The 19,033-nt window shown below is 38.0% G+C and overlaps 1 protein-coding gene across 2 annotated transcripts in view; it reads left to right on the top strand.

Moving 5' to 3' along the window:
* BTBD3 (BTB domain containing 3) overlaps window positions 1–16,640 on the top strand; it is a 33,733-nt gene extending 17,093 nt beyond the window's left edge. Inside the window, exons 2-5 of one of the 2 annotated variants that reach the window (XM_054696314.1) lie at window positions 7,358–7,724; window positions 8,213–8,303; window positions 8,843–8,961; window positions 11,911–16,633. In XM_054696314.1, coding sequence (XP_054552289.1) covers window positions 7,582–7,724; window positions 8,213–8,303; window positions 8,843–8,961; window positions 11,911–12,943 — 1,386 coding nt within the window. In that variant the 5' untranslated portion in view covers window positions 7,358–7,581 and the 3' untranslated portion in view covers window positions 12,944–16,633. Of the gene's footprint in view, window positions 1–6,721; window positions 7,725–8,212; window positions 8,304–8,842; window positions 8,962–11,910 lie in introns of those variants that run through there. The other variant, XM_054696312.1, reaches the window with a different exon arrangement.
* The last annotated feature ends 2,393 nt before the right edge of the window (window positions 16,641–19,033 follow it).

Genomic DNA, 19,033 nt, shown 5'->3' with positions numbered 1-19,033 from the left:
GACATGACCATTATTTTACGTACCAACAAGAAAAGAAAAAAATCATCTTAATAGTTATTCTTATGAGATGGCATCAATTATAAGATGCAACCCAATTTCAGAAAATAGGGACAGGAGAAAAAAATCTTACAATTGATAAAATATGGCATATATATGTATACATGTAATATATATATACACATGCACATAGTTTTAGTTGGGTATTGGCCATAATCATAAAATGTGAAGAAATCTATGTCATTATTTTTGTCAAACATATACATATTGTTTAATCCTAGAAATCTGGAATTAGAAAAGATAAGAGATTATGTAGTACCGTTTATACACGTGAGGAAATTTACTGATTATCCAGGGCATGTAAAAATTAGCAGTTGGTTACCTTGTTTACCAAGGTATCTTAAACTTTACCAAAAATCCATAGTAATATTTATTTAAATACATATTTTTAGAGTACCTGTGATAAATTTTATGTCTTTCTACTCGAGATCACTTCATTTAACTTAAAGCGAATAATTTGGGATTTAGACAAGTCGTTTAGTATTCCAAAGCAAGGTACATACAGACACAACTATTATTGTCAAATACCATGTTAAATGCCATATGGAATATTAAAAAGAATCATTGTTCCTCCTTCAAAGATTTGTCACGTTCTATCTGAGCATTTGTCAAATTTATTTATTTTTTAAAAATTATTTATACAAGCGTTGGGTACAGTCAGAAGCGCGGGAGGGTGAGAGAATTCACCAGAGCCAGAGCGGAGAGCAGAGCAGGCAGAAGGACCGAAGTACACTGCTGAGGGGAGCAGCGGGTGGCAGGAGAGGTCTTCGTGCCATGTGGGACCCTCCTCTGGTGGCCGGGGGGCAGCTGGGGATTGAACCAGCGCTGCAGAGGTTGCGGGCAGCTTCGCAACCCAGCGCTCAACCGCTGCGCCACCGGGGAGGCCCTAAATTTAAAGTACAGTTTAAGGTTCACTAGAACTCTTGTGTGGTTAAACGGAGGTGACTGAGCAATACCGTCCACGAACCTCAGTCTTCTCACCTACATTGCCTCCGCTGTTTCCTTTGCTACTGGATTTCATACTGGGTCATTTTGGAGAGACGTCAAATTGAGTTGCTAGGATAGACGCTGTTGGGTAGTTAACGACTGACTCCTTGCAGCTTTGGGCTCTCTCGGGGGATGGTACAGCAGGGGAGCTGCCATCAGGTGGCCTCATGGAGGTGCAAAATCCAGTGGATTCCCCACTGGGAACATTGGTTCCAGGTGCAGATTTGGGCATTGGGTGGGGTCTGATCACAGTGCACACCAATCTTGATTATTGAGGCTGGCCTGCAAGATCCACAGCAACTTGGGACCTGCTTGACCAGTGGGTGGGGCTGGAGCAAGCCTGCAGATGGGATGAAATGTCAGTAGCTGTGAAGCCTGGAAGATTACAAGGGCAGAGAGCCAGATAAATCTTTGTGTTTTTGGAAGATTGTATCACAAATGTTTCCTGCTTTGAGTACAGTTGCTACTAATAGTGAAAGTTTATCTTTGTAGAATGTTTTTAACTTCTATCAAAGTGCTTTCACAAACTCGTAATCTTGAATTCACAGTAAACCTGAGATTGATGAGCTGGGTATAATTACCCCATTTGGCAAATCAGGTTCACATATACTGAATAACTAGTCTTAAGGTCACCTGTTTCTGATTCTTGCTTTTTCACTATACTGTACTGCCCATTGCTTCACTCCCTGTTTATTTCCAAATTTAGAAAGCACGAAGTCTGTTTTCCAGCAGCTGATGCTATCTTTAGGGATAGCCAACATTTTGTCTCTTTTTTCCCTCCCAAATCATAAGTGTAATGTCTCCATATTGAAGAGGAAAATAAGCAAAAACAAAACACTATTCCATCACAACGTACATGGTAATATTACCCTCTTCTGTTTGGTTCTAGCAATATGTTACTGATAAAAATTGATCTGCATTTTTTTCAGTCCACTTGCCTTATTTAAATCTCAGTTAACCTTATTGCTGTAAGGTTTTATGTAGTTTTTGCTGTAGTTTTATGTAGATGTCTTAGAATAAGCCAAATACAAGTCCAGACAAGGAGACCAGAGTTAGACAAGTTAAACAAGAGTTGCAAGCATTGTTAGTTGTTGACATAGAATTTGCTGGTTTTCTAACTTTCATTTTGCCTGGAGAACTTCTTTTGTTTTTGAACAGCTTCCTTGTGGCTCTTAATGCTTTTGTATGTACCTTCCTATTATGTTTTTTCTCCATTTCTGTCCAAAAAGTGTCTTTCCAGCATTCTTTCCCACAGTGTGCAAAGTATGGTATGCTCATGGTTTTCATCTCTGTAAATGTTGCACATGTTTTCTTTAAAGTTGGTTGGAAGTATGAAGATAAAAGGTGAAGATGTGATGGGGTAGTTATTGCACATGAAAATTACAGTGAGTTGAACAGACAAAATAGGGCAGGCAGTCAGGAAAACTGCATCCTAGTCCAGACTTTGCCCCACGACTTAACTGTAGACTTTTTTCACAAATCCTATTGTCTTCTGGACACCTAGCTGCTTTATCTGTAGGATAGAACTGCATTAAATAGTTTCTGGAGTCCCTGTTAGTTCCAAACCTCATTCAGATCCCCAAACTGAATGACTACAAGATTCTATTAAATACAGTGTAACATCTGGCAAACCTTAAGTGGTGAAGAGTATGATCTGAGCAAGCTTAAATTTTGTTAGAAATTTTGTAATTATTGGAGATTGAGTGAAAAGAGTTAAAGATGATTGACTTTCATGGAAATTATAAAAACCATATGAAACCCACTATTATTTAATCTTTTAAGCTTGATTGCTAATCTTGCTCACCATTATATGCCCAACACATAATATACTGCAGGATCAGCATATTGTATTTTGAGAATACTTGTATGAAAAATTGATGGGCTTCTTGACCTATTTACCTCATTAGGGCAGATTAACCATGTCTCATAATTGCTCTAAAATTCAGGCAGGAAGTATAGTAACAAGTGATACAGTGCTAGTTGGAAAGATATTTTAGAGGTGAAATGTGACAGTAGATATTAGGGTGATATCCTTTATTACCTTTCAGTACAGTTGATGATTTCCTAGGTAACAGATTCAATAGATGGGGTATTAACTATATTTAATTTTAAGTAGGGGGAAAAGAGGCCAATTTGTGTTTAATGAAATAGACTGTAGAAATGAAAGCAGAGAATAAAGTGATAAGCATATTCTGTATATTCAAATCAACCTTAGACTTTCATAACATTTTATTGGGTTACTGTGAAAGATAGGTAACAATTATGATTTCTCTTTTTTCCAGAAAAAAGAAACACACATTTCTAATTTTTGTGAAATTTGAGGGGTTTCATTGTCTCCATTAAATAGATGTAGCCTTGCCTTCTTCCTCACCTGGTATCCCTTAGGTCCAAATTCTTGAGAGAAAAAAGTCCTGGGATGCTAAACATTAAAAAGCCCTTGGAAAAAATCTAGACCAGTGTTACCTAAAGTGGTCATGAAATCAATGGAGTAAATCAAGACCAACATTAAGAAGAAAAAAAGAAAAAAGAGTAAGAGTGTATTTTAGCATGCCAAAAGTTTTATTCTGTGCACTTTTTCCATGTTTGTATGTGTGAGTGTTTATGTATGTTAGAGTGGTGAATCAAAATATAAAATGCATTTCTCACTGAATTGAGAGTAAAATAAATTTCAGAAATATTCATCTGTTCCCAATGAACCTCTTCATTTTGTAGCTGAGAAAACTGAGGTCCTCAAAGGCGAAATGCTTTATTTAAACACACCCCCATTCCACTCCCATAGACTTAAGTATCCTGGCCAAGACTGAACCAGATTACTTGTTAGCTGATTTTACTGTGTCACAGTGCCAGTTTTTTAGATAGAATTTTGAAGTAGATTATTTAAAAATACTAAGTAGTTCATCTAGGTCACACTTGGCATTTTTTAACCCTTTATTTTTCCCACTAAAATTATCTGTCCTCATTCTTTTAAAACAGTCTGGACTTGAGCCTTTTTTCCTCGAGAATTGAAACATATCTCAAGGCTTCTTAATTGCCTCCATATACCTGAATCCTAGAATTTTCACATTTAGGTAGAATTTTTCACATTTAGGGCCTAATCTGAAAAGTTCAGGATACAACTTGAGGCTTTTAGGTTTTATGTCCAAACTAAATAAGATTACTTTGAATTATTTGCCTATTCATTTGATAATGGATTGCAAAATGTAACACCAGGGGTCAACACTAGATTGTTAGTACTCTGTAACATTCCTTATTTTTATGAGAGTTTTTCCAGATATGAATGACATACAATCACTTGGTAGATATTGTTAAAAGGCAGATTCTGAATCTGATTGAGATTATGGGTTTCAGACTCCCAGGAGATGCTGTTGCTGCTGCTTGTGCCACTTGCAGTAGCAAGGACCTTCATTACCTGCTTTTTTACCATGGTGAGGGGAAGGTAGCTCCATTGTCTTGATTTTTCATGCTTTTCAAATTGACTACAAAAATTAAAATGTCTTTTTAAAATTTGGATTACTTTCTATAGGAAGAACATGATTGTTAATGCAAGACTATTCTAGTTTATTGTGATTTAGTGCAACTTCATTTAGCTAGTATTTTCAAGTTTTCATACAAAAATTGATTTTCCAAATAACTGAAATCTTTAATTTTGAGAAGAACATTATCTAAAATATATAATTTTCTTTTTTAAACTGTTATGTGCACAGTATTTACTTTTTCATTGTAGTGGTGTAAGAGCAATGCTTTTGGAGGCTTTCTTGAAGAGTGTTGCACTATGAAATAAAAAAAAAACCACAAAAACTTCTAAGTTGTGTCGGCTTTTTATGTTTTTTCTAATATGTCTTTCCACCTGTCAGTTATAGTATGACTCCCTCAAAGCACCTCTTTCTTTTTACATTCGAATTGATCACTTCTGACCAGAAGAGCATATAGAGCCAGGTACTAGGTTTATTAGAAATAAGTCTGGGATTAACTCCAGTCAGAAGGACCTCCCTGTCATGGGACTTTCCTAGGAATGTACTGGTCAGGAAGCACAGTAGTAGTTGAACAGGAGAGAAACCCTTCTTTTAATTGTATTCTAAATAGTTAAACACATTTGTTTCTTCTTGCCTTTCTCTGTGTGCTTTTAAAGCAGTCTCTCGATCTTTCCCTCTAACATTGTGTGTTAAAGTGTTTGAAGGCAGTTTGTTTTTTTATTTAACTTTTATTTATTTATTTTTTAATGGAGGTAGTTGGTTAAAAACACTGTATATGGTTTAAGGGGTATAAATTCACATGTCTTCAAATGTATGTTACCACAGCATGCCTACCACCCAGTCCCCGATAATCCTCCACCTGAAGGCAGTTTGAAGTTGTGTATGTGTGACTGGTGGTAGCCCTGTGATTGGGAATGTCTCCATTGTAATAAATAAGCAGCCCTGCCTGCAGGGTCCATCCAAAATGGGGACAATAACCTTGTGCTAAAGACTCTGGTTCTCTTACACAGTCTGTTGTAGTGGCTTTGTAAACAGTATAATAATGGCAATAAGGAAGATATTCCTTGGTTTGACTTAGTAACTTTGGGTCCCAGGGAGTTTAGAGTCTGATTTTTGAGGTGTTGACTTTAAAAGATGATTAGCTCTAATAATAAGTATAGCTCTGTTTTGTTGATCCCTTACTCTGTCAGCTCTCATTATTCAGTGGATGTTATGCAACAAGCAAGGTTGTTTTCAGGAGGGTGCATTAGGAGGGGGTAGCAAATGGCTGCCACACTTCGAACAAATGAGAGTGATCCAAATAGATAGAGATGAGATTAAATCTCCTCATTAGTCCCTCTTTAGAAATAAATAAGCATATGTGGAAACTATAGCAGGTGTTTCTGTTTTTTCTTATTCAAAGCTGGAAATGTTTGATGGATTCACAACTTTGAGAATCACTTAGTATTTCCTCTGATCCAAAGCAGAGAGAACCTGTTTGTAGTTTTAACTACTCCGTACCAGAACATTTGACATTTTGGATAGTCTTATTAGTTTCATGTTGGAAGTCATGGATTATAGTCTTTAAAATTATGACAAGGCTGAATGTAGCTGAAACATTTAGCTTGGATCTTGAGATCCTAAACAAGGCCTCCTCTGACTTTTTTTTAAAGGGAATTACAACCTTTAAACACTGATTACCAGATCTGTTTCATTTGAATTTTATTTGTACATCTAGAATTTGTCTTTGTTTCGGTGCAACTAAGCCTACTGGTATAATCTTAGTCTAATTAACAGTACTTTGTGGTCTGGAACTCCTGTCAAAGATCATTAAAAGAGCTAGAAAGCATTGGAAGGTAAATGAACACATGGCCTCATCTCTCTTATTTGCACTAGACTATAACTTGCGTTCAAAGAGACTGGGAAAAAAAAAGAAAAAAAAAAAGTTTGTTTCTTCCCATTAAGCTATAGCTATTTAATATGGTTTTGTTGTTAATATCTCTTTTAAATGGTAGAATGGAGGATTTTGTTTGAAGTATTTAAAAGGAAATGCTGCTGGGGTACAGATTTCACTCGAAATAGTAGAATCAGCCCCTACTCTTTGTTAACTGATAACTGCTTGTTTTACTGGGGAAATAAAAATGAACATGTATTGGAGAAAATCTGTGAGCATAAATGTGTCCCTTCCTGTTTGCAAATATATTTCATAGGTTGTTTATCTTATTTAAATATACAGTAATACAGTAGACAAGAGAATGCAACTGCTGTTCCTTTAACATCAGAACTGTGCACGTTACAATAGGTGTCACTGTTTTGCTTGGTCCAATCATGATTGGTGACTTCAGCTATTGGCTCCGAGCACAGGCTGTCTGACTCCATCTGCAGGGCTGTAATACCTACTCTCCCCGATCCATTCACCACACAACTTCAGCCGGCTGAACAGACTCTCGCAGCTCCAGCACATCTTGCTAACCTAATTCAGAAAACAAGTGCTACGGCTCTCTGCCTGTCATCTTTGCTCAGTGTAGCGTTTTCGGCTTATCTAGGAAACTGGGTTATTTTTATGAGCAAATAAGAGAAACAGGAATCATGATGGGGATGTATTTAACAGACCCAGTCCTGGATAAAACTTAAAGCCAGTTTCTATTCAACATAGTGAAAAGGTCACCTTGCCTGACTGAGGAAAGAAGCAAAATATCAGCTTGCTGGTTTCTGTTAACACCTTTAGCTTGCGCTAACCTCTCTTGCTTGATGTTCGTACCAATTTGGGATATCTGGTTATAAAGAAAGACATACTGTACTCATGGTAGATGACAAGGAAAAGAACATGAAATGTCTCACCTTCTTCTTGATGCTTCCAGAGACGGTAAAGAACAGGTCTAAGAAAAACTCGAAAAAAACAAGCAGCAGCAGCAACAACAGCAGCAGCAGCAGCAGCAGCAGCAGCAGCAGCAGCAGCAGCAGCAGCAGCAGCAGCAGCAGCAGCAACAGCAGCAGCAACAGCAGCAGCAGCAGCAGCAGCAGCAGCAAGTTGCCCCCAGTTTGTTATGAAATAATTACCTTGAAGACTAAAAAGAAGAAGAAGATGGCTGCTGATATTTTCCCCCGTAAAAAACCAGCCAACTCCAGCAGCACCACTGTCCAGCAGTACCACCAGCAGAACCTGAGTAACAACAACCTTATTCCAGCTCCTAACTGGCAGGGTCTTTACCCCACCATTAGAGAAAGGTAAGTGCTGGACCAGCATGTTTACTTTAAAAGTTTTCCTGTGTTGAAGTTTCAGCTTTTGCACAACCTGTAATGTATTTTAATGTAAATCTGTGTTTCCTCTTTTCCCAGAAGCTTTATTGGTAATGGAAAACTGTCTTGTATCTTTTCCAAAACAGTACAGCTGTTTTCCTCTTAGATAAAAATGTTTTTGCAAGCTGTAACATTTAAGTGACAGGGTTGTGTCTGTGAGCCATAGAAGATAGAAAGCTTTTATTTGTCTTTAGCTTAAAGAAAAGTTTGGATAACTTTTTTTTTTAAACTTTAGTTACTTCCCAAGTGTTTGCAATGATTACAAGCACAGTTGTTTAATTGGAATCTTTAGTTGTAGTTTTACCCTGAAGTTAAACTGTTGCTTAGCTTTTGAATCTTTGTGGGGTTTTTTATGTTGGGAGGGAGGCATTAAAAATGTTGGCTGCTGTGGATTAATGAATTGCCTCTGTTTATAGAAATGCGGTGATGTTCAATAATGATTTGATGGCAGATGTACACTTTGTGGTTGGGCCACCAGGTGGGACTCAGCGGTTGCCAGGACACAAAGTAAGCAACAGCTGCATTACCGGTTTAGTCCTGAGATTTACAAAGAGGGACCCTCTCAGTAAGCCTGGAACTTGGGGTGGGCAGCTTGCCGATGGCAAGCAGTGCATGTTTCACCGGATCATCGAGAAAGCATAGCCTCGCCAAAGAGCCTGGGCCACACTAATTTTTTTTCTTTGTTTCCTTCTACCCTGCTTTATATGCCACACACAAACATGCCCTCTTAACTCTCCAGTGACAGAAAGTTGTGATAGGTTAGGAAAGTCATATGTTGTTAATGTTTCTAAAAATGAGTTAGATAGCCTTTATTTTCTTTATTTTGTAATGAGAGAATTTACACATTAATTAGGAGCACAGAGACTGGTTTCCTTGAACATCTACCTTATACTTTACGATAAGATAATGGGGACAATGGCTTTTTCAAAAAAGGTTTAGGTGTTCTATGTTTACCAAACCTGATTGCTTAGAGTTGCTTTTCTAGACTGATTTGCTGAAAATGCTTTCAATTTAGTGCATGAAATAAGATTTCCCTTTCTCCACAGTATGTTTTAGCTGTTGGGAGCTCTGTGTTCCATGCAATGTTTTACGGAGAACTTGCTGAGGACAAAGATGAAATTCGTATACCAGATGTCGAACCTGCTGCTTTTCTTGCTATGCTGAAGTAAGCATCATTCCTATGTTTAGAAAGAGTTTGTTTATGCTGTATTTCTACTCTGCCGCTTGCACAGTTAAATACAAGTTCTATGTAACAGAAAAGGGAGACTGGTGAAGAAAGAGGGTGCTGCTTACCTTAGAAATGTTTCTGGAGAAAACTACTGTGGATCTTTCAGTGGAAGCTTGTGAAATGATGAGCGAATTTATAATCACACTTTGGCATGGGATTTGGGGGCAAGTGGCATGTATAGTGATTGGATTTTTAAAGATCAACAATTAAAGAAAAATAACTGTGTGATGTAGGCATTATCTAATAGAGTGTGCTCTCTCTGAAAGCTTGTATCTGAAGAAGCCTTCAAAGACATTGTTTTTTGGCTTCATAATTCCAGAAATCATACACCTCGTTTAAATATAACTAGTTAAGGGATTTCTAAGTTATCTAGGAGTTATTGTCTCCTATCAGCAAATGTAAAACTTGTTATCCATTGAAATCATGTGATCTTTATGCACATATACTTATGCTTGCTCTTATGTAAAATCAGATACCATTTCTCAAGAATAAGAAGCATTTGAGTTTGATAGAAGAGAAATTTTTGAAAGATATGAAGTTTTCTTATAGTTTTATTAGGACTTGTATAAGAAAACTCTTAACTGGTAATAAAAAAGGTAAAGCTATAAGATACACATAAAAAGTTTTATATCTTGTGGCTCTTTTTCAAAATTCAATACATGTTAAGCAGATAAATAAAATCTTCTTTGACGTGTGTTGCTGCTAATCAGTGTGCTAGTTTACCATGTCATTAAAATCCAATGAGTATTCTGCATAATATTTATATGATTTGTATTAATCCTATTGTAGCACATCCAGAGTATATCAGAGTTCAAGGTTATTTGCTGCTATAAGGATTTCAGTTCACTGGGATAAATACAGTGTTTGTTGAAAATACTATTCATTGGGCCAACAAGTTGGAGAGTTAATCCCACAAATGATTAAATTGTTGATATATGTTGTCTGCTGCCTACTGAAAAATAAACACTGTAGTTAGCTTGGTACTTATATGTATTTAATTCTTTATGTGTATTAAAGTTTTAAAATCTAAATGCTGCTGACTGGAACTTCTACAGTGGATGATAGGGATATAAAAGCAAGCGAAAATGTGAAGTATCAAAATCCAAACTTTTAGCCAACCTATGCTTTTTGTGACCTTTGTCATCTTAGAGATTGCCGAAACCAATTTTACCTGCAAGAGTTTTTGTTTTGTTTTATTTTTACAGTGAAGTCAGCTTTTATATTTGACATTGTTATCTATTGCGGAGGAGACTGCTAACACTGGTTCAGCATTTTGGCTTCACTGCAATCTAGTACAATGTTGTGTCATTCCTGATATATGTATAATTAGGAAACATGCCTAAGAATCACAGACTTATGTTTCACTTAAGACCAAAGTCATTTGATTTGCCATCTGACAGGTGTCTTTTCACACAAATGGGTTGCTTAGAACATATCTTGATAAAACTTTTTAAAATTTCACTGGCAGTCCACATAAAGTGATAGGACTCAGAAACGTAGTAAGTAAACGTCCTTAGTTGTGACCTTTGTCACAACTGTCGTGCCATAGTTGATTGATGTTATCAATGATTGCCTGGGATAGTGGAACCCAGGCTTTCCTTACTCTAGCATTGTGGGTGAGCAACCAGTTTTCCTGACAAGGGGAGAACAGTTTTAGGGTAAGAGCTACAAGGTATTGACCATGTTCCAGAATCCACCATCTTCCTGGCTCTTAGGTCAGAGCGTCACACAGCTTGCAGGCTGTTTTGTTAAACAGTCTTGCCAGTGGTGACTAACTTATCCTACCAGAGAAGAGAAGGGGCTTCCTGAGAGCAAAAATGCAGGTTCCACTTGTGAGTGGAGGCATTTTTCTCACTGCCATCCTTATAGTTGTGTACTTTTTCACAGAATCCACTCCTAATTTGTTGTGTTGTTGAGAAAAACTTCACAGCAATAGCTCACTATTTCAGCTAGAAAAGTATTAAAAATAAAGTGTTAACAGTATGTATATTTCACCTATATGTGGTTCTCACTGATCGTCTTTTAGTCATCCACTGAGATCTGAAAGAAGTAGGAGCAGCAGATGATTTCTACCTTTACATACCATTTTGGAAGACTGTCACCATCCCCTAAACAGCAAAGAAGTGTTTTACCCCCTGAAACAGGAACATAGGAACATGTCACAGAAGCACACACATAGTGCATATGTAAAGGCTTTCTTTGTCATTTAATTAAATGTATCTGGAAATAATATACTTGTTAATTCTGAAGCAGGAGGAATCCATAGAGAAAAAGAAAGAAATTGGAACAAAAGGAGCCAGATACAAAACCTTTGTTGGATTATGTGTAAAATAAACTGTTAACTAAAAAAGAGTGTCCACGTTCATGTTTGAAAATACATTGAAATTGTATTGAAATTATTTACTAGTAGGTTTTATTTTGTGTTTAGGAATTGCTAACATTGAAGACATTTGTTTCTATCTGAGCAGAAAAAATTTTAAGTAAAATTACATACCTCCTAAAACATAGGAGGATTATTTCTTAAGTGTAGACTATGTGATAGAATTTTGCTGTTTTCTCTAATACTGACAGTCTGATAATACAGTTCTTTTTCAGACTGTTCCAGTGTCTTCTGTTGTTTTTTTTTAAGAAGCCACTGAATGCAGCTTATAAAAGAGAGACTAGACTAACACCAAGTTAATGTCTTTAATTATACAAACTTATTACTGAATTGGAATTTTAATAATTTATGAATATATTTCATGTTTCTTTAATCCTTAATCATTTTTGTAATAAATGTCACATAGGGTAGTTTTCTTGGAACTAACTTGACAGTAGTTGCATCTTTTCTTGCTGGACATGCTCATTTTGTGAAATTTCATTTACATGCTTTGTGCTTTCTTTCAGATACATCTATTGTGATGAAATTGACTTGGCTGCTGACACAGTGCTGGCCACTCTTTATGCTGCCAAAAAGTACATTGTTCCTCACCTCGCCAGAGCCTGCGTTAATTTCCTGGAGACCAGCCTGAGCGCCAAGAACGCCTGTGTGCTCCTCTCTCAGAGCTGCCTGTTTGAGGAGCCTGACCTGACGCAGCGGTGCTGGGAGGTGATAGATGCTCAGGCTGAGTTAGCACTCAAGTCTGAGGGATTCTGCGATATCGACTTCCAGACACTGGAAAGTATCCTCCGCAGGGAAACTCTGAATGCCAAAGAAATTGTGGTTTTTGAGGCAGCTCTCAACTGGGCTGAAGTAGAATGCCAGCGACAAGACCTCGCTTTGAGCATTGAAAATAAACGCAAGGTCCTTGGAAAGGCACTTTACCTGATCCGCATACCCACTATGGCCCTGGATGATTTTGCAAATGGTGCTGCACAGTCTGGAGTTTTAACTCTCAATGAGACCAATGACATCTTCCTCTGGTACACTGCTGCCAAAAAGCCTGAGTTGCAGTTTGTGAGCAAAGCTCGAAAGGGCCTTGTCCCGCAGCGCTGTCACCGGTTCCAGTCCTGTGCCTATAGAAGCAACCAATGGCGCTATCGAGGCCGCTGTGATAGCATTCAGTTTGCAGTTGACAAGAGAGTGTTCATTGCCGGCTTTGGGCTGTATGGCTCCAGCTGCGGCTCTGCAGAGTACAGCGCCAAGATTGAACTCAAGCGGCAGGGTGTTGTCCTGGGGCAGAACTTGAGCAAATACTTCTCAGATGGCTCCAGCAGTACCTTCCCTGTGTGGTTTGAGTACCCGGTGCAGATTGAGCCAGACACCTTCTACACAGCCAGCGTGATACTGGATGGCAATGAACTCAGTTATTTCGGACAAGAAGGCATGACGGAAGTTCAGTGTGGCAAAGTGACTGTCCAATTTCAGTGCTCCTCGGATAGCACCAATGGCACCGGGGTGCAGGGGGGCCAGATCCCTGAACTTATATTTTATGCTTGAAAATAGTGTGAGCTCTGGGGTGTTACCTCTGGTTCCTACTTGCTTGATGCTTAGCTCATCTGCAGATATGTGATCAGTGCAGGTAATTTGTAATGATTAAAGCTGTAGGCAGTTTCTAACTTCTCTGAACCTTTTAATTATGTACAGGCAAAAATGCAGCATTCAGCTTTTAACTATATGCTTAAAAGAGCCAAGTTCTTATTAGGCTTTGTGGTTTTTAGAGTTGCGTCTGTGTACCTGGGGAGATTTGTGTTCTTTTCTAACCCTACTGACCTCCCAGTTGTGTCCCTCTTAAGAGAGCTTTTGGATCACCTCAAATTTCCATTACTGCTTCATTTCAACAAACCAAAATAGTCCAAAATAATAATGGCAAGTTATTTTTAAATGGGATTCCTTTACCTCCCTCCACCCCAAAAAACAGTTAAACCTCAGTGTACCTTTTTTTTTTTTTTTTAAAGACAAATGTTACTCTTTTTTTTTTTTTTTTAAAGGATTTATTTATTTATTATACCAGCACTGGGGTACAGGCCAGAGGTGCAGGAGTGTGAGAGGAGTCACCAGAGACAGAACAGGGAGCAGAACAGGCAGAAGGACCGAAGTACACTGCTGAGGGGAGCAGTGGGCGGCAGGAGAGGTCTGCCTCGCCATGTGAGAATCTCCCTGGCCTGCCGGGAATCGAACCGGCGCTGCAGAGACTGAGGACAGCTTCACAGCACTGCGCCACCAGGGAGGCCCCTCAGTGTACAATTTTGAAAGAAGTTTTGCTTTGTAATAAGTAACAATTTAGAAAGACAGTAGTCATGTTTAGCTCTTTTTCTTTTAAATATTTTATTTCAAGCATTGCTTTTTCTTAAATGCTAAATTCATAAGACTGTGATATTTTAGGCACTGAAGAGTGTCAGTATAAAATTGGAAGATAAGAAAAATGAATATTAAGGCCATGACTTCTGCTCTAAGCAGTTTCATTACCTTTTAGTTTAGAAAATGAAATATATGCAGTACAGGCATTTCTTTTAGAAATAACTAAACTCTATTGTTAAAAAAATTGCAGGCCTATTAATTTAAAATAATTTTTAAAGGAAAACTAAAGAATTCCAAACTATAATACTTTAATTAATAGAATATTAGAGTACACAGTTTGAAAAAGTTAAACTCTTTTCTCCCCACTTGCTTGTAATCCTTACCATTTGCTTATTTTTATAAGTTGTATTGTATAGAATTTTATCCCCTTTCCCATTAAAAGAGGACCAAACAATTCCTTAGATGAATGGAATAACAATTAGTTTTGTAGCACTAAATGTTAATATGATACTTATAGTCATTGTTTTTTTTTTAATCTGAAATATACTTTACCTGATCTACTTTGACCACATACTAGCTTCTTATAATTCTGTCCTATTCCTGGACTGCTAGAATCTGGCCTTTGTCCATCTTAAAGTGCCAATATATGCCTGCAGGGTTTAAAAAAAATTGGTCTGCAGTGTCACCCCTTGGTTATACCTAATATTTACTACATCACCATCACATCCAGCTCTCATGTCCATGCATAATGGAAACAAAGGAGGGAAACACTTATCCAAAAAATTCTCCTTCAGTGATGGCTTGTGATAGTTCAGTGCCGTGGCCCTGGTGGTGTCCAGTGCATTCACTTCCAGTTGAAGTATCCATGTGTTTCTGGGCAGCTTCTCTGCTCAGTGTGCTCCTGAGTTGGCTTCCCCTGCCACCCAGAGTGTGGTCCCTGGCCATCTCCTTCTCCTGCTCAGCGAGCCCAATGCTGGCTTGTCTCGAGGCAGGGGTTAGTCCTGGGGTGGGTGTATGTGGGCATCCATGCACGTGCAAGTGCGTTTGCCAACTCAGGAATGGTCTCCTCTCTGCTTGGCCAGTGGGAGGTGGGGCATGAATGGTCCCCCTGCTGGCCCCAGCAAGGCCCTAGTGTGACTGCCCTTCTCTTATTCACTGTGCTTCTGGGCTACTTCTTCCCTGAAACGTGGGCTTTGTTGCCTTTGGCCAGCTTCCCTGATGGAGGAGAACACTGGATTATAAGGAATGTTTCAATTACTTTGCCATTACCTATGTCTGTTAGCATAGATGATCAAAAGCTGTTACTGGTGACGATTAATGAGTCCTCCCAGGACAACTTTCTGAAATTGTCTAGCAATTATTTCTTATTAGAGAGATGACAGATAGTAGTTTTGGCAAAGCATCAATTAAATATGGAGCATTTTCAATAAAAAAAAAATACTTCAGAAAGGATTTTGTTTTAAAATTAAGGTTAAACATTTCAGTAATTCATAGCTACCACGCAAACTGGTAGACTAGCTACCTGATTAGAAGGCACTCATTTTTAAGCCAGAGGAGAAGAAACCTGATTTAACACTCATTCCATCATATCAGATTGTTAACGTAGGGTGCGTGTGACAACCTTGAAGTCATGATTGTTCATCCCAAAACACTCACCATTAGTGCTCTGGTGGTGGCTGCCCTCCGTGTGGCTAGGGAGCAGCTGGCAGAAAGCTGCCTGACATCCTGTGCACTGGGTGTAGGAGAACTCAATTTTATGTTAACTACTACTGCTTAAAAAAGCAATACATTCATGTCTAGTTGGCTGGTACTGAGAGCTGTGGGTCAAATTTGAAAATTATGTTTAGAATAAGAATTTTTCCTTTTAAGCCTTACTCTTTCTTCGGCATTTTCAACATGGAATGAAAGCTAGTGTGCTTCCTTTATTTCCTTTGGTAATCTCAAATTCTGTAGCTTTTAAAATTGTTCTGACAAGGCAGGCAACTTGTGTATAAACACAACTTTATTAAACAGAATACTCTGTAGATGCTTTTCCCAATGTATCTGGCAGTCTTCATTGTTGTTCTTACTGGGGATAAAATGGGGGCTAGGCTAGCAGTTCTAATGTAACATTCTTTAAGCATACCTTAATATAGTATTTAAGTAAATGGTCTAATTTCTACATAATTATTGCACTGAACTGTCTTTTTGTTTTTTTTTTTTTTTTTAAGGTGTTTAAATAAGCTTGGCTAATTCAAGACACTAGCCACTTGTGCATCAGAGTGCTTGAATTTAATAGCTGACAGCATTATTTATGAAGGAAAAATATATAAATATGAAGTACCTCATGTTGAATGTTATTGTACTGTATTTTTAATGTAACAGTGCAGATCTTGTTAGACACATGAATGTGTATAATCATGTTAAATGCAAATAAAAATAAAACTGGTTCATAGCCTTGTTTTCCTTAGCATTTTTGTAGGTCCCTTGAAATAATAAAAAATACGTTCTGGCACTTTTGGTGCCACTACATTTTACAGAAGCATTTGTAAATGGTGGTTTCCCAGAAGCATTTGTTTTCTTAGTACTCACATATCTGTGATCCCTGAAGAAGTAAAAATTTGAGGCAAAAGCACAAGAAAACAATAAACATCTTAATTATATTACTGAAAGCCTGACTGTTAAATTAATGAGAAGGAATGAATGGATGAGTTTATATTCCGTCATGGAATTTGTGGTTGGCTGCTGTTCTGATGCTATAGTTGCTTGTATGTCTGTGGATCTGGCTGTACTAGGGATGTTGCTACTCAATCACATGTAGCTTCAGATATGATCAATGTTACTTGTTCCTGTTGTGTTCAGTAGTGGAAGTCTAGGAATAAATGCATGCCACAAGAGGATTTTATTTTATTTTAAAGATTTATTTATGCATCCTAGAACTGAGGTGCAGGCCAGAGGTGTAGAGGGTGAGAAGATCCCAGAGACAGAGTGGGGAATAGAACAGGCGGATTGACTGAAACATACTGCTGAGGGGAGCAGCAGGCAAGACAGGAGAGGTCTGCCGTGCCATGTGGGTAACCGCTATCCCTGGCCGGAGATCGAACTTGAGCTGCAGTGGCTGAGGATAGCTTCATAGCGCTGCATCTCAACCTTCCATGCCACCAGGGAGGCCCCGCCACATGAGGATTTTAAATACAATTTTTATTTACTCAATGATTAATACTTCCCCATAGCAGGTCCTTATACACAGGTGTGCACAGTTATATACGCATGTACATACATTTTTTTTTTTCTTTGCAGCTTTCTGTTGTTTTTATGCTAGAATTTATTGTGAAACCCTGTGTATTTACTTTAACTTCATCTGCTGTGGGTTTGCTTTCTATAGCATACCTGCTCAAAGGATTTTTGGAATTATTTCAAAGAATAAGGGAACTGGAAATGCCCATTCACAACAGCTTAATTACAGATAAAACCTGAATTGCAAAGGTCTTTAATCCAGGAGAATCTTAGCCATTATCTCTTTTCTGTTTCTACTTAAACTTAATCCCCACATGTTTGTTTTCAATATCCTGGGACAAATGGAAATCTCTTTTGTTGGGACTCAGGAACAACATGCCACTGAAATTATACTTTTCTCAGTTGACTCTTTGGCTTGCCTGCTAAAGCCATAGACTTAAACTGGGGGGAAAAAAAACAGGAAGTAGGAAAGTGTTCCTGAGGGACTAAATGGTATAAAATTTAGAGGGTGAAACAAGCAAGTGCCTGGAAACCTGTGGTTATCTTAGAGTGTTCTTCAGAAGAGCTTTGTGTGCCTTGAAGATGTTTTAGTGGGAAAGTGACTCCACTTGATTTCTACTTAATACATTTTAACAATTTTTTTTCTGAGCCACTTAAAATTATTGGCCAACAAGCCTTTGTTCAACATTTCATATTGTCTGACACCTTTTAGAATACATCATACAATAAAACTAAAGTGAAAAATGGGGATAAATGAAAAAGTGTTTTCCTCATTTGTTTCCAAAATCTAAGTAAGCACTGGTGAGAAGTTTCTCAACCAAGAAATCAGTAGAGGAGATGAAAATATTTATTTTTTTTAATTTTTTTTTATTTTTGGTTTTCAAATTTTACATATTTTACATTATTTTTCATTTTTGTACAATGTATGCATTTTCATCTTGGTTATAGTCCCCATATAATTCCCACTATCCTTGTTTTGATCCCACTCCCTTCTCCCCCTCCCCCCATAGTGTGTGTCTGGTTTATAGTTGCTTGTTTTGATTTTGATTTTTACTTCATTATAATTAGTCTTTTGAGATGAAAATATTTCTAAGAGGTGATGAGGGTTGGCCTTCTCACACACCATGCAGTGTAGCCATAGCACCTGTACACCCATCTCTGAAGAAGCACTGGATACATGTTCTTAACTTGGGCATTTCCCCTCTTTTGCCTCTTCTGAGCCTGTTTTTTTTTTTTTAAAGATTTATTTATTTATACATACATACATACATACATACATACATACAAGCACTGGGTACAGTCAGAAGCGTGGGAGAGTAAGAGAATTCACCAGAGCGGGGAGCAGAAGGACCAAAGTACACTGCTGAGGGGAGCAGCAGGCGGCAGGAGAGGTCTGCGTGCCATGTGGGACCCTCCTCTGGTGGGACCCTCCTCTCGTGGCCGGGGAGCATCCGGGGATTGAACCGGTGCTGCAGAGGCTGCAGGCAGCTTTGCAACCCAGCGCTCAACTGCTGTGCCACCAGGGAGGCCCATTATGAACCTGTTTTGAGGGAAGACAGTAGGGAAGGTGTAATTCTCATTTACATGGACCCTAACTATCCTCATACAATGTTTTCTCTTTGTTTACTAATGTCAATCTGATAGCAATTTTACTAGCAGATGCTGCTATTTTATATTCGATCATCTACAAAGTTCCTAACCTCAAGATCTGTAGATAAACAAGACACCCACTCTTGGTCAAACTGTGTTAGGGACATAATTATCTATTAAACTACTAACACCTAAACATTAGTTTACTTCTGATTTTTCTTTCACTTGTTTTAGGTCTAAGTGATAAGGAACTCTATGATAGACGTCAAGGATGATGTGCCTTACTCCATGTAACAGTATAGAAAATTACTTTGAAGTTAAGACATGCTTCTTGTTTTCATGACTGATGAATAGTTTATGTTTAATATACTGCCTTTATATCACTTTATCTTAGAGAAATAATATTAGACCAGAAAATTTTAAAAATAAGTCACAAGACCTTGTTAATTTTAACATGATATGCTACAGCAGATCTTTATGAGA

This window comes from Talpa occidentalis, unplaced genomic scaffold (genome assembly GCF_014898055.3).
Source record: "Talpa occidentalis isolate TD23 unplaced genomic scaffold, MPIMG_talOcc4v2.1 talOcc4.10, whole genome shotgun sequence".
NCBI lineage: Eukaryota > Metazoa > Chordata > Mammalia > Eulipotyphla > Talpidae > Talpa > Talpa occidentalis.
This window is presented reverse-complemented; position numbering and strand designations above follow the sequence as displayed.